Source organism: Eschrichtius robustus, chromosome 13 (assembly GCF_028021215.1).
Source record: "Eschrichtius robustus isolate mEscRob2 chromosome 13, mEscRob2.pri, whole genome shotgun sequence".
Taxonomy (NCBI): Eukaryota; Metazoa; Chordata; class Mammalia; order Artiodactyla; family Eschrichtiidae; genus Eschrichtius; species Eschrichtius robustus.
This window is the reverse complement of record NC_090836.1, coordinates 40,156,093-40,171,032: the sequence shown is the minus strand read 5'-3', so window position 1 is coordinate 40,171,032 and position 14,940 is coordinate 40,156,093. Positions and strand designations below refer to the sequence as shown.

The window sequence follows — 14,940 nt, the reverse complement described above, 5'->3', positions numbered from 1 at the left end:
TTTTATAATATTTGATATCTGCACTGTGTAAGTGATGAAGAATAATTTTAAATAAACCTGCATGAACCTGCCACCCAGCTTAAGAACCAGAACATTATTTTTGAAGCTACCTTTGATATTCTTTTCCATATCCTGACCCTTGTCCCTCCCTGTAAACCACTGTCTTGAGTTGTATATCATTCTTTTGATTTAAAAAAAAAAAAGTTCATTATGTATGTATGTATCTTTAAATAATATATTGCATAACATTGCTTATTTTTGAGCTTTAAAAGTATTTCATACCGGATGTAGTCTTCTGTGGCTTGTCTATTTCTTTGAATAGTATCTTTCTAAGATTTGTTCGTATTTTGCATATAGCTGTAGATCTCTCATTTTCACTGCTATATGCAGTTCCTTTTTAGTAATATACCATTATGTATCCATTCTCCGGTTGCTGGATTGTTGGTTTGTTCCTTTCTTCCTCTCTTTCCTTTTCTTCTCCCTGCTTTCTTTCCCTGCCTTCCACCCTCCTTCCCTTTCTTATTTAACAACAGTGATACTGTGAACACTCTTGTACCTGTTTCTTGGTGCTGGGTCATAGGATGTGCACAGGTTCAACTTTAAATGGTGGTGACCAGTTGCTACAAGGGTAGTTGTAACATTCCCATTAGCAGTGTATAAGAATGAATGTTCCGTATCTTTACCAACACGGGTATAATTGGGCTTCTGAATTGTTTTCAGTCTAGGGGGTGTAAAATGGTAATTCACTGTGGCCTCAACTTGCATTTCCCCAATTTCTAATGAGGTTGAGCATCTTCTTATATGTTTATTCACCACTTATTTTTTTTTTTTTTCTGTGAAATGTCTGTTTTATCTTTTGACCATTTTTCTGTTAGGCTGTTTTGCTGTTGATTTTTAAGAGTTCTTTATTCTAGATACTAATTCTTTAGTGTTTATAATAATTATCTTCTCTCAATTTGTAGCTGATCTTCCTTTTTTTATGGAGTCTTGGTGAGCAGAAATTTTTAATTTAATTTTATTAAAAAATATATATTTTATTATTATTATTATTTTTTCGACCCCACCATGTGGCATGTGGGATCTTAGTTCCCCAACCAGAGATTGAACCTGTGCCCCCTGCATTGGGAGCTCAGAGTCTCAACCACGGACCACCAGGGAAGTCCCAGAAATTTTTAATTTTAATGTGTTTCATTTATTGATTTTTGTAAAATGTTGGCACTTTGAAAAATATGATTTGTTAAAGTAGTTTCCTTCCCTGAGTTCATAACAGTCTCCTATGTTTACTCGTATAAGTTTTACTTTTCACACTTAAGTCTTTTTATATATGCTGAGGGTAGAATTCCAATTTCATATCTTTTCACATGAATATCCCAGTTGTTTCAGATCTATTTGTTGAATATCCATGCTTTCCCCGTGGATCTGCAATTCCACTGTTGTCATATGTCAAATTTGCACGGATCTCTTTTTCTTCCCTCTATTCTTTACATTGATCTGTTGCCCATTACTATAACCATTCCACACTGTCTTTAATTATTATAGCATTATAATTATAATAAGTCTTGGTATTTGGTATAGGGCATTCTCCTACCTTATTATTCTCTAGGAATGTTTGGTATTTTTGAACTTTTACTTATCAGTATAAATTTTAGAATCATCTTGTCGAATTCCTTGAAAAATTTTGATTACAATTGCATTGGATTTATAGATCAGTTTGGAGAGAATTATATTGTTGTGTTTTTGTGTCTTATTATAGATGAATGTGAAATTGCTCTATTTCTTTGATGTCTTTGAAGACAGTCTTGTAATTTTCTGCATATGGATCTTGTACATCTTTTGTTAGATTTATCAGTTTTTTGTTGCTGATTTCTAGTAGAGTAGCCACCTTGCTAAACTTTCATTATTTCTAACAATGTCTCCAGATTGTTTTGAGTTTTCTTGGTAGACCATCATATCATCTGAGAATGTCAGTTTTGTTCCTTCCTTTCCAGTTCTTTTGGCTGTTGTTTCTTTCTTACGGAACTACATTGGCCAAGACCTCTAGCACAGTACTGAGAAAAAGCAGTGATAGTGGGCATTTTTGTTCTTTGCTTTAAAGGGAGTACTGCTCACGTCTCACCATCAGGAATTACTGATTTTAGTGGGCTTCAGTAAAAGGAGATGGGAAACATGCCTTCAATTGGGAAGTAAATTCCCTTTCCAGAGATTTCAGAAACAAATTTTTTGAAGTTTTGGTTTAACAGATGATTTTTATTAACTTTATTTTTTTAAATTGTAGATTTGCTGTTGCTGAGTCTGATTGTAATTTAGCAGTTGCCTTGAATAGAAGTTATACAAAGGCTTATGCAAGACGAGGTGCTGCTCGATTTGCTTTGCAAAAATTAGAGGATGCCAAAAAAGGTATTAATATTTTCCAAGTCATCATTATCTAAAAAATTATTGAAAATTTTAATTTAACTGATGCTATACGAAGAATAATAGAGAATCACAGTTACTACCTTTAGAGATCTGTCTATTATTGAATAAAACTCATTTTTGAAACTTAAAACGTGTCTTGATATTTTGGGAAAAGAGCATGTTATTTGCCACCAATTAGACTTTGGTTCAAATTCTCATTTGACCATGAGCTGTGTGACCAGGGGAAGGTTATGTATCTTCTCTGATTTTCAATTTCTCATCTGTAAAATAGGGATTAAAACATCTTGTTGGCTATTGTGAGGCTAGAGGTAATGCATGTAAAGCCTTAACACATTTTTATTTGTAAATTCTAAGCCTTCCATTATTCCATAGAATAGGTTTGCATAGTACAAATCACAAAATCTGAATGAAGCTGATGTCTGAAAGATTGTGCTCCTTCTTGGTTTTATGAAGTATAACTATGATAGCAAGTATTCTTCCTGGGGCTGGTAGAAGAAGGTGATCTGTCACAAGGATTCTGTCAGGGTTTTGTCTGTCCTGGGGGAATGGAGGAAGTCCAGTGGCATAATGTTAGTGTTTCTTAGTTCCTCTTAATTTTGCTATAGGATAGTTACCTATTTGTCACATGTAAGCAAATGATTGTTGTTCTATACAGGTTTTTTAATCTCATATATCTTTCAAATATTCTTTATCTTCTGTTTTACTCAGATTATGAAAAAGTATTAGAACTGGAACCCAATAACTTTGAAGCTACAAATGAACTCAGGAAAATTAATCAGGTAAACTATAGTTATTTAAATTAAGTACGTTACTTATTACTTTTATTTGGTAAAGTAAAGGTTTTTGCATAGACTTTGTACTACGTAACATAGACATTTTTCTACTTTTAATTCTTTGTACTATAGAGTTTTTTACTAAACAAATTTGTAAGCTAGAGGTGGTATAATGGTATTTAAAGATTCTTAATTAGTTATTATCTTAAAAAGTTGTCTGAGATATTTAGAACTACTGCTGCTTCACTTTTTCCTAGATGTCAGAATCATTTTTCTTTATCTCACTGATTTTTCTTATTTGGCTTGTGCTTTGATTTTTGTACTTTTGCATATTTCTTTGATTTCGTATAGTTTTAAACTTGCTCCATCTTTATGGTCTATATAGCAAAAATAATACTAGTTGTTTAACAGTAAGAAAATAGATACTTAAATGTAAAATTTGCTGTCAAATGATACTGAACAGTTACATATTCCTTTTACTTTGCTGTTGAATCAGTTATAATTATTTTGCCATCTGTTGAAACTTTGATAAAAAAGTGACAATGATTGGGGAAAGTCTGCCTTTAAATATTGCCATTACTTATTGCACATAAAATCTGTTGGTAAATATATCAACTTGATTATAATTGTGAACTGTATTGTATATTTTTGTGTTTTGTCCTAGGTCAAATAATGACTATGAATATTAAATTTGAGAAATTTGGTGATGTGGTCTCAATTACCTTCTTTATTTTTGAAAATTGTTCCTAGATTCAGTAAATATTTGTTGAATAAATAAATGAACAACTGTCTTTAGTGAATATTACTTATTTGGAATAAGATGCACATTAAATTTCTTTGCTTTTTATTTTAGTAAGTAGAAAGATTTTGAATTGGCATAAATATTAATTATTTGAAATGTGGCAGGAATTCTAATATATTTGAATAATTTATTGTTTTAAAGTCAAATATGTATGCGTCTTCCATTACTTGTTTTATTTTAGCTGACTGCTATGTCTCCTAGGCTTTAACTTCCAAAGAAAACTCATATCCAGAGGAAGCTGATACAATGATTAAGTCAGCTGAAGGAGAGAAAAAACAAATTGAAGAGCAACAGAATAAACAGCAGGCCATTTCAGAGAAAGATCGGGTAATCCAGGATTCCAACAAATATATGTTTCTCTGAGCTTACTCTTAGCTTTTTGTGTATCAGTTAAGTTTCTGTCTTTCCTAATATTATATTAAAATTCTTCTTCAGTAGAAACTGAAACTTAAATATACTAAAACTTCTGGGGCCTACTAATTAAAACTTTGAGTAATTGATGACTTAATACATAATTTTAAAAGAGTATTTAAGTTTAGGAAACAAATTATTTTTGAGCATTTTAACATATATTTACATATAGTGGTTATAAATTTAACATACAAATAAATTACAATTCATTCTTACTTATTTTTCATTAATTCCCACTGAACTATTTCTGATCAAAATTTCTTTAGAAATCCTGAGTTGAGATTTAATTTAACATATTATAGCCTTTCATGGACCCACAAAAGATTCCTAGTAAATACTTACGGAATGATTATTGATTGTGATATATCTGATTCTGATTATAAATAAATGTTACAGTGAAATCTAGTATACACATTCCAATACAGTTTAACTTATTCTATGTTTAAGCATATTAATGTTACTGGAGAGTGAGGTATACAGTCTGGTACTCTGTTCTTTCACAAAAATTATTTGAGTTTTGAAATTCTTTTGTACGGATTCTATTTTTTATGGCTGTGCCTTGTGGCTTGTGGGATCTTAGTTCCCTGACCAGGGTTCGAACCAGGGCCCTCAGCAGTGAGAGCGTGGAGTCCTAACCACTGGACCACCAGGGAATTCCCTGTACAGATTCTAATATAACTAAAGAGTGTAATATTCGGGCCTATATTTATTTATTTATTTATAAAATTCTATTTACTTATTTATTTTTTGGCTATGTTGGGTCTTCGTTGCTGCGTGCGGGCTTTCTCTAGTTGCCACGAGCGGCAGCTACTCTGCGTTGCGGTGCGCGGGCTTCTCATTGTGGTGGTTTCTCTTGTTGCGGAGCATGGGCTCTAGGCACACGGGCTTCAGTAGTTGTGGCGCACAGGCTTCAGTAGTTGTGGCTCACGGGCTCTAGAGTGCAGGCTCGGTAGTTGTGGCACCTGGGCTTAGTTGCTCCACGGCATGTGGGATCTTCCCGGACCAGGGCTCGAACCCGTGTCCCCTGCATTGGCAGGTGGATTCTTAACCACTGTGCCACCAGGGAAGCCCCTGGGCCTATATTTATTAAAATGTGTTTTTAATTTAAGCTTTCTCCAATCTTTAATTAATAAAATAATGGTTAATGCTGCAAGGTAATATAGTAGCATACTGTTTTCTTTTAGTACTGAAAAGAGATTAACGCCAATATAAAAGCAATCCAAACTAACAGATTCTAAAACATGTATCATGGATTTTTAGCAATTAAAATATAGTTTAATTACTGATATAATGATGGGTATACTTGCAGTGTTGCTAAAGATTTGAATTCAAATAATTTTTTTTTTTTTTTGCATTTTCTTTTTTTATTCTTCTCCATGCTTCTTTCCAAAATGATAGGGGAATGCATTTTTCAAAGAGGGGAAATATGAAAGAGCAATTGAATGCTATACTCGAGGGATAGCAGCAGATGGCGCTAATGCCCTTCTTCCAGCTAACAGAGCAATGGCCTGTCTGAAGATTCAGAAGTAAGTACTGGTTACTTTTAATTCTTTTCAAGATGAAAAATGAAATTTACCATAAATTGGCATATTAGCTAAATAATAAATTTAAATTTAATTCATTTACTCCTAAGCATTAAAGTTAAATGAGAGAGCGAGAGAGAGTGTGTGTGTGTGTCATAGTACATATTCAGTAAAAGTTAGCTCTAAAATATTTTTCCAGTTTTAATGCTCTGGCATTACACAGTTTAACACTTCTTTAATTTCTTTATGTTATTCTGAATTAGTGATTTGAAAGTTATTTTTAACCTCAGAACCCTTTGGGCAGAATCTTATCTAGAAGTGTATACATATATAACAAAAGGGAATTGCTGTCATTGAAACTGCTGATTGATTACATATACAACTAAAACTTGGTCCTGTGATACTAACCACATATTTCTCGATGCACTCAAGGGCTCCATGTTGGACAGTCAGCAGGATAATATCTGATGACAGAAACTATGTCTTTGAATCTGTTGTAATAATACTTTACACACTAGTTACAGAATTAAAAAATCCTATAAATATTATAAGTAAGGATTCTAAACATTTTTGGTGCCATAGACCACTTTGGCTGCATGGTGCACCTTTCTCAAGATAATATTTTTAACTGCATAATTATACATTTAGGATTACATAGGAAATCAACTATATTGAAATAGAGTTTTAAAAATATTAAAATTTGTGATACATTGGTATACATACTTTTAAAACTTAACATAGTACAAAATGAGAAACTATGTTTAAAATGCAGGCAAGTTAAAAATAAAAAATACAGGCAAGTTAAAGTTAAAAAATGTTTTAAAGACATATTGTTGTGAAAGTTTGAGTAAAGCCACTAGAATTTGGGGGTGTTCTTTGACACATCTTCCACATACTGATCAACCAGTATGTCTAGGGAATGCCCAGAAAGCAGCACAGATGATTACATTATACCAGTGTGATAACATATGGCTTCATTCTTTGGCATCTGAGTGACTGCTAGGGACAGAGTTGCCTGGTAGTTGGCCAGCTGTGTCGTAGGAGCATTTATAAACGGGTACTATGATCACATGCAAACAAACAGCAGGTTAAACTACCACTGTATTCCTGAAATAGTTGTGGTATCTCAAAGATATCTGTAACAAATGTAATGTGATATGAAAATAACTGATTTTTACTGGTGACAAAGTCATAGGTACTGTTTTTACTACTGTGGTTTGTTATCTACAGTTGTAATTGAAAGGAAAGCTGCATTTCATTTAAAAGTTAATGAAAATAAGGATACAGTATTTTTCCCATCCAAGTTTTCAGATCTCTCACAGGATCTCAGGCTAGGAACCTCTATCACAGAAGAAAATTTTGATTGTATATTTAACCTCATTGAAACTAATAGACACATTAGAAGTGTATTATTTTGATTAGTCAGAGTAAAGATCATTGCATATCTTACTAACTTAGGAAAATTTAGAATTTTGCTATTCTAGAATTGCACATGATTTAAAAATTGTAAGGCCTACATTTTTAGGTTTGACTAGTGCCAAGAATAATACCTTCTAATAGGTGATTATATTTACATTTATGAGAGCTCTAATTTATTGTGTTTTATTGCTTTAGTTGATAACCACATAAGTATATTATGACGAGTTAACAGTATCTTTTAATCTGAAAGAACTATTATGTGACTTTTTAAAACATCTTTAGTGGAGTATAATTGCTTTACAATGGTGCATTAGTTTCTGCCTTATAACAAAGTGAAGCAGCTATACATATACATATATCCCCTTATCTCCTCCCTCTTGCGTCTCCCGCCCATCCTCCCTATCCCACCCCTCTAGGTGGTCACAAAGCACCGAGCTAATCTCCCTGTGCTATGCAGCTGTTTCCCACTAGCTATCTGTTTTGCATTTGGTAGTATATATAAGTCCATACCACTTCTCACTTCGTCCCAGCTTACTCTTCCCCCTCCCGGTGTCCTCAAGTCCATTGTCTACATCTGCGTCTTTATTCCTGTCCTGCCCCTATGTTTTTCATAACCATTTTTTTTTTTAGATTCCATATATATGTATTAGCATACAGTATTTGTTTTTCTCTTTCTGACTTACTTCACTCTGTATGACAGACTCTAGGTCCATCCACCTCACTACAAATAACTCAATTTAGTTTCTTTTTATGGCTGAGTAGTATTCCATTGTATGTATGTGCCACATCTTCTTTATCCATTCATCTGTCAATGGACACTTAGGTTGCTTCCATGTCCTGGCTATTGTAAATAGAGCTGCAATGAACATTTTAGTACATGACTCTTTTTGAATTATGGTTTTCTCAGGGTATATGCCCAGTAGTGGGATTGCTGGGTCGTATGGTAGTTCTATTTTTAGTTTTTTAAGGAACCTCCATACTGTTCTCCATAGTGGCTGTATCAATTTACATTCCCACCAACAGTGCAAGAGTGTTCCCTTTTCTCCACACCCTCTCCAGCATTTATTGTTTCTAGGTTTTTTGATGATGGCCATTCTGACCGGTGTGAGATGATATCTCATTGTAGTTTTGATTTGCATTTCTCTAATGATTAATGATGTTGAGCATTCATGTGTTTGTTGGCAATCTGTATATCTTCTTTGGAGAAATGTCTATTTAGGTCTTCTGCCCATTTTTGGATTGGGTTGTTTGTTTTTTTGATATTGAGCTGCATGAGCTGCTTGTATATTTTGGAGATTAATCCTTTGTCAGTTGCTTCATTTGCAAATATTTTCTCCCATTCTGAGGGTTGTCTTTTGGTCCTGTTTATGGTTTCCTTTGCTGTGCAAAAGCTTTAAAGTTTCATTAGGTCCCATTTGTTTATTTTTGTTTTTATTTCCATTTCTCTAGGAAGTGGGTCAGAAAGGATCTTGCTGTGATTTATGTCATAGAGTGTTCTGCCTATGTTTTCCTCTAAGAGTTTTATAGTGTCTGCCTTACATTTAGGTCTTTAATCCATTTTGAGGTTAGCTTTGTGTATGGCGTTAGGGAGTGTTCTAATTTCATTCTTTTACATGTAGCTGTCCAGTTTTCCCAGCACCACTTATTGAAGAGGCTGTCTTTTCTCCATTGTATATTCGTGCCTCCTTTATCAAGGATAAGGTGACCAAATGTGCATGGGTTTATCTTTGGGCTTTCTATCCTGTTCCATTGATCTGTATTTCTGTTTTTATGCCAGTACCATAGTGTCTTGATTACTGTACCTTCGTAGTATAGTCTGAAGTCAGGGAGCCTAATTCCTCCAGCTCCGTTTTTCTTTCTCAAGATTGCTTTGGCTACTCGGGGTCTTTTGTGTTTGCATACAAATTGTGAAATTTTTTGTTCTAGTTATGTGAAAAATGCCATTGGTAGTTTGATAGGGATTGCATTGAATCTGTAGATTGCTTTGGGTAGTATAGTCATTTTCACAGTGTTGATTCTTCCAATCCAAGAACATGGTATATCTCTCCATCTGTTTGTATCTTTATTTTCTTTCATCAGTGTCTTATAGTTTTCTGCATACAGGTCTTTTGTCTCCTTAGGTAGGTGTATTCCTAGGTATTTTATTCTTTTTGTTGCAGTGGTCAATGGGAGTGTTTCCTTAATTTCTCTGTCTGATTTTTCATCATTAGTGTATGAGAATGCAAGAGATTTCTGTGCATTAATTTTGTATCCTGCTACTTTATCAAATTCATTGATTAGCTCTAGTAGTTTTCTGGTAGCATCTTTAGGATTCTCTATGTATAGTGTCATGTCATCTGCAAACAGTGACAGCTTTACTTCTTCTTTTCTGATTTGGATTCCTTTTATTTCTTTTTCTTCTCTGAGTGCTGTGGCTAAAACTTCCAAAACTATGTTGAATAATAGTGGTGAGAGTGGGCAACCTTGCCTTGTTAGTGATCTTAGTGGAAATGGTTTCAGTTTTTCACCACTGAGAACAATGTTGGCTGTGGGGTTGTCATATATGGCCTTTATTATGTTGAGATAAGTTCCCTCTATGCCTACTTTCTGGAGGGTTTTTATCATAAGTGGGTGTTGAATTGTGTTGAAAGCTTTTTCTGCATCTATTGAGATGATCGTATGGTTTTTTGTTTTTTTTTTAAATAAATTTATTTATTTATTTATTTATTTTTGGGTGTGTTGGGTCTTTGTTTCTGTGCGAGGGCTTTCTCTAGTTGCGGCAAGTGGGGGCCACTCTTCGTCGCGGTGCGCGGGCCTCTCACTATCGCGGCCTCTCTTGTTGCGGACGCACAGGCTCAGCAGTCGTGGCTCACGGGCCTAGTCGCTCCGCGGCATGTGGGATCCTCCCAGACCAGGTCTCGAACCCGCGTCCCCTGCATTGGCAGGCAGACTCTCAACCACTGCGCCACCAGGGAAGCCCCGATCGTATGGTTTTTATTCTTCAGTTTGTTAATATGGTGGTTTCACGTTGATTGATTTGCATACATTGAAGAATCCTTGCATTCCTAGGATAAACCCCACTTGATCATGGTGTATGATCCTTTTAATGTGCTGTTGGATTCTGTTTGCTAGTATTTTGTTGAGGATTTTTTCATCTATGTTCATCAGTGATATTGGCCTGTAGTTTTCTTTCTTTGAGACATCTTTGTCTGGTTTTGTCTGGAAGAGTTTGAGAATGATAGGTGTTAGTTAGCTCTTCTCTAAATGTTTGATAGAATTCGCCTGTGAAGTCATCTGGTCCTGGGCTTTTGTTTGTTGGAAGATTTTTAATCACAGTCTCAATTTCAGTGCTTGTTTTTGGTCTGTTTATATTTTCTATTTCTTCCTGGTTCAGTCTTGGAAGGTTGTGCCTTTCTAAGTATTTGCTCATTTCTTCCAGGTTGTCCATTTTATTGGCATATAGTTGCTTGTAGTAATCTCTCATGATCCTTTGTGTTTCTGCAGTGTCAGTTGTTACTCCTCCCTTTTCATTTCTTTTTATTTTTTTATTTTTTTATTTTTTAAATTTATTTATTTTTTAACATTTTTATTGGAGTATAATTGCTTTACAGTGGTGTGTTAGTTTCTGCTTTGTAACCAAGTGAATCAGTTATGCATATACATATATCCCCATATCTCTTCCCTCTTGCATCTCCCTCCCTCCTACCCTCCCTATCCCATCCTTCTAGCTGGTCACAAAGCACTGAGCTCTGGCTAATGGTTTATCAATTTTATTTATCTTCTCAAAGAACCAGCTTTTAGTTTTATTGATCTTTGCTATTGTTTCCTTCATTTCTTTTTCATTTATTTCTTATCTGATCTTTGTGATTTCTTTCCTCTTGTTAACTTTGGGGTTTTTTTGTTTTTCTTTCTGTAATTGCTTTAGGTGTAAGATTAGGTTGTTTATTTGAGATGTTTCTTGTTTCTTGAGGTAGGATTGTATTGCTATAAACTTCCCTCTTAGAACTGCTTTTGCTGCATCCCATTGCTTTTGGGTCGTCGTGTTTTCATTGTCATTTGTCTCTAGGTATTTTTTGATTTCCTCTTTGATTTCTTCAGTGATCTCTTGGTTATTAAGTAGTGTATTGTTTAGCCTCCATGTGTTTGTATTTTTTACAGATTTTTTTCCTGTAATTGATATCTAGTCTCATAGCATTGTGGTTGGAAAACATACTTGGTGCGATTTCAGTTTTCTTAAATTTATCAAGAGTTGATTTGTGACCCACGATATGATCTGTCCTGGAGAATGTTCCATGAGCACTTGAGAAGAAAGTGTATTCTGTTGTTTTTGGATGGAATGTCCTATAAATATCAATTAAGCCCATGTTGTTTAATGTATCATTTAAAGCTTGTGTTTCCTTATTTATTTTCATTTTGGATGATCTGTCCATTGGTGAAAGTGGGGTGTTAAAGTCCCCTACTATGATTGTGTTACTGTCGATTTCCCATTTTATGGCTGTTAGCATTTGCCTTGTGTATTGCGGTGCTCCTATGTTGGGTGCATAAATACTTACAATTGTTATATCTTCTTCTTGGATTGATCCCTTGATCATTATGTAGTGTCCTTCTTTGTCTCTTGTAATAGTCTTTATTTTAAAGTCTATTTTGTCTGATATGAGAATTGCTACTCCAGCTTTCTTTTGATTTCCATTTGCACGGAATATCTTTTTTCCATCCCCTCACTTTCAGTCTGTATGTGTCCCTAGTTCTGAAGTGGGTCTCTTGTAGACAGCATATATATGGGTTTTGTTTTTGTATCCATTCAGCCAGTCTATGTCTTTTGGTTGGGGCATTTAATCCATTTACATTTAAGGTAATTATCGATATGTATGTTCCTATTACCATTTTCTTAATTGTTTTGGGTTTGTTATTGTAGGTCTTTTCCTTCTCTTGTGTTTTCTGCCTAGAGAAGTCCCTTTAGCATTTATTGTAAAGCTGGTTTTGTGGTGCTGAATTCTCTTAGCTTTTGTTTGTCTGTAAAGCTTTTGATTTCTCCATCGAATCTGAATGAGATCCTTGCTGGGTAGAGTAATCTTGGTTGTAGGTTTTTCCCTTTCATCACTTGAAATATGTCCTGCCACTCCATTCTAGCTTGCAGAGTTTCTGCTGAAAGATCAGCTGTTAACCTTATGGGGATTCTCTTACATGTTATTTGTTGTTTTTCCCTTGCTGCTTTCAATAGTTTTTCTTTGTATTTAATTTTTGATACTGTGATTAATATGTGTCTTGGCATGTTTCTCCTTGGATTTATCCTGTATGGGACTCTCTGCGCTTCCTGGACTTGATTGACTATTTCCTTTCTCGTATTAGGGAAGTTTTCAACTATAATCTCTTCAAATATTTTCTCAGTCCCTTTCTTTTTCTCTTTTTCTTCTGGGACCCCTATAATTCGAATGTTGGTTCATTTAATGTTGTTCCAGAGGTCTCTGAGACTGTCCTCTATTCTTTTCATTCTTTTTTCTTTATTCTGCTCTGCAGTAGTTATTTCCACTATTTTATCTTCCAGGTCACTTATCCGGTCTTCTGCCTCAATTTTTCTGCTATTGATTCCTTTTAGAGAATTTTTAATTTCATTTATTGTGTTGTTCATCATTGTTTGTTTACTCTTTAGTTCTTCTAGGTCCTTGTTAAATGTTTCTTGTATTTTTTTTTTAATTAATTAATTAATTAATTTTATTTATTTTTTTGGCTGTGTTGGGTCTTCGGTTTTTGTTTCTTTTTTTTCTATATGAGGGCTTCCTCTAGTTGCGACGAGTGGGGGCCAATCTTCATCGCGGTGCGCGGGCCTCTCACTGTCGCGGCCTCTCTTGTGGCGAAGCACAAGCTCCAGACGTGCAGGCTCAGTAGCTGTGGCTCACGGGCCTAGTTGCTCCGCGGCATGTGGGATCTTCCCAGACCAGGGCTTGAACCTGTGTCCCCTGCATTGGCAGGCAGACTCTCAACCACTGCGCCACCAGGGAAGCCCTAGTTTCTTGTATTTTCTCCATTCTATTTCCAAGATTTTGGATCATCTTTACTATCATTACTCTGAATTCTTTTTCAGACTATAGACTGCCTATTTCCTCTTCATTTGTTTGGTCTGGTGGGTTTTTACCTTGCTCCTTCATCTGCTGTGTGTTTCTCCGTCTTCTCATTTTGCTTAACTTACTGTGTTTGGGCTCTCCTTTTCGCAGACTGCAGGTTCGTAGTTCCTGTTGTTTTTGGTGTCTTCCCCAAGTGGCTAAGGTTGGTTCAGTGGGTTGTGTAGGATTCCTGGTGGAGGGCACAAGTGCCTGTGTTCTGGTGGATGAGGCTGGATCTTGTCTTTCTGGTGGGCAGGTCCACGTCTGGTGGTGTGTTTTGGGGTGTCTGTGGCCTTATTATGATTTTAGGCAGCCTCTCTGCTAATGGGTGGAGTTGTGTTCCTATCTTGCTAGTTGTTTGGCATAGGGTGTCCAGCACTGTAGCTTGCTGGGCGTTGAGTGGAGCTGGGTCTTAGCGTTGAGATTGAGATCCCTGGGAGAGCTTTTGCCATTTGGTATTACATGGATCTGAGAGGTCTCTGGTGGACCAATGTCCTGAACTTGGCTCTCCCACCTCAGAGGCACAGGCCTGACACCTGGCTGGAGCACCAAGACCCTGTCAGGTACATGGCTCAGAAGAAAAGGGAGGAAAAAAAGAAAGAAAGAGAGAAAAAAAAAAGAAATAAAATAAAGTTATTATAATAAAAAAATTAAAAAGTAATAAAAAAAGAAAAGAAAAAAAGAAGAGAGCAACCAAACCAAAAAACAAATCCACCAATGATAACAAACGCTAAAAACTATACAAAAAAAAAAAAAACCGACAGACAGAACCCTAGGACAAATGGTAAAAGCAAAGCTATGCAGACAAAATCACACTCAGAAGCATACACATACACTCACAAAAAGAGAAAAAGGAAAAAAATATATCGTTGCTCCCAAAGTCCACCTCCTCAATTTTGGGATGATTCGTCGTCTATTCATGTATTACACAGATGCAGGGTACATCAGGTTGATTGTGGAGATCTAATCCGCTGCTCCTGAGGCTGCTGGGAGAGATTTCCCTTTCTCTTTGTTCGCACAGCTCCCGGGGTTCAGCTTTGGATTTGGCCCCACCTCTGCGTGTAGGTCGCCTGAGGCCATCTGTTCTTCGCTCAGACAGGATGGGGTTAAAGGAGCAGCTGATTAGGGGGCTCTGGCTCACTCAGGCCGGGGGGGAGGGAGGGGTACGGATGTGGGGCGAGCCTGCGGCAGCAGAGGCCGGCGTGACGTTGCAGTAGCCTGAGGCGCGCCGTGCGTTCTCCCAGGGAAGTTGTCCCTGGATCACGGGACCCTGGCAGTGGCAGCTGCACAGGCTCCGGGAGGGGAGGTGTGGAGAGTGACCTGTGCTCGCACACAGGCTTCTTGGTGGCTGCAGCAGCAGCCTTAGCATCTCATGCACATCTCTGGGGTCCGCGCTGATAGCCGCGGGTTGCGCCCATCTCTGGAGCTCCTTTAAGTGGTGCTCTTAATCCCCTCTCCTCGCGCACCCCAAAACAATGGTCTCTTGTCTCCTAGGCAGGTCCAGACTTTTTCCCGGA

The 14,940-nt window shown here is 36.3% G+C and overlaps 1 protein-coding gene across 2 annotated transcripts in view; it reads left to right on the top strand.

Annotated features, from left to right (window-relative positions):
• Nucleotides 1-14,940, top strand: part of RPAP3 (RNA polymerase II associated protein 3) — a 41,699-nt gene that overhangs the window by 10,542 nt on the left and 16,217 nt on the right. For both annotated transcript variants that reach the window (XM_068560382.1, XM_068560380.1), the window contains exons 6-9: nt 2,276-2,397; nt 3,124-3,194; nt 4,192-4,317; nt 5,800-5,927. In XM_068560382.1, the coding sequence (XP_068416483.1) occupies nt 2,276-2,397; nt 3,124-3,194; nt 4,192-4,317; nt 5,800-5,927 (447 nt within the window). The remainder of the gene's footprint in view (nt 1-2,275; nt 2,398-3,123; nt 3,195-4,191; nt 4,318-5,799; nt 5,928-14,940) is intronic.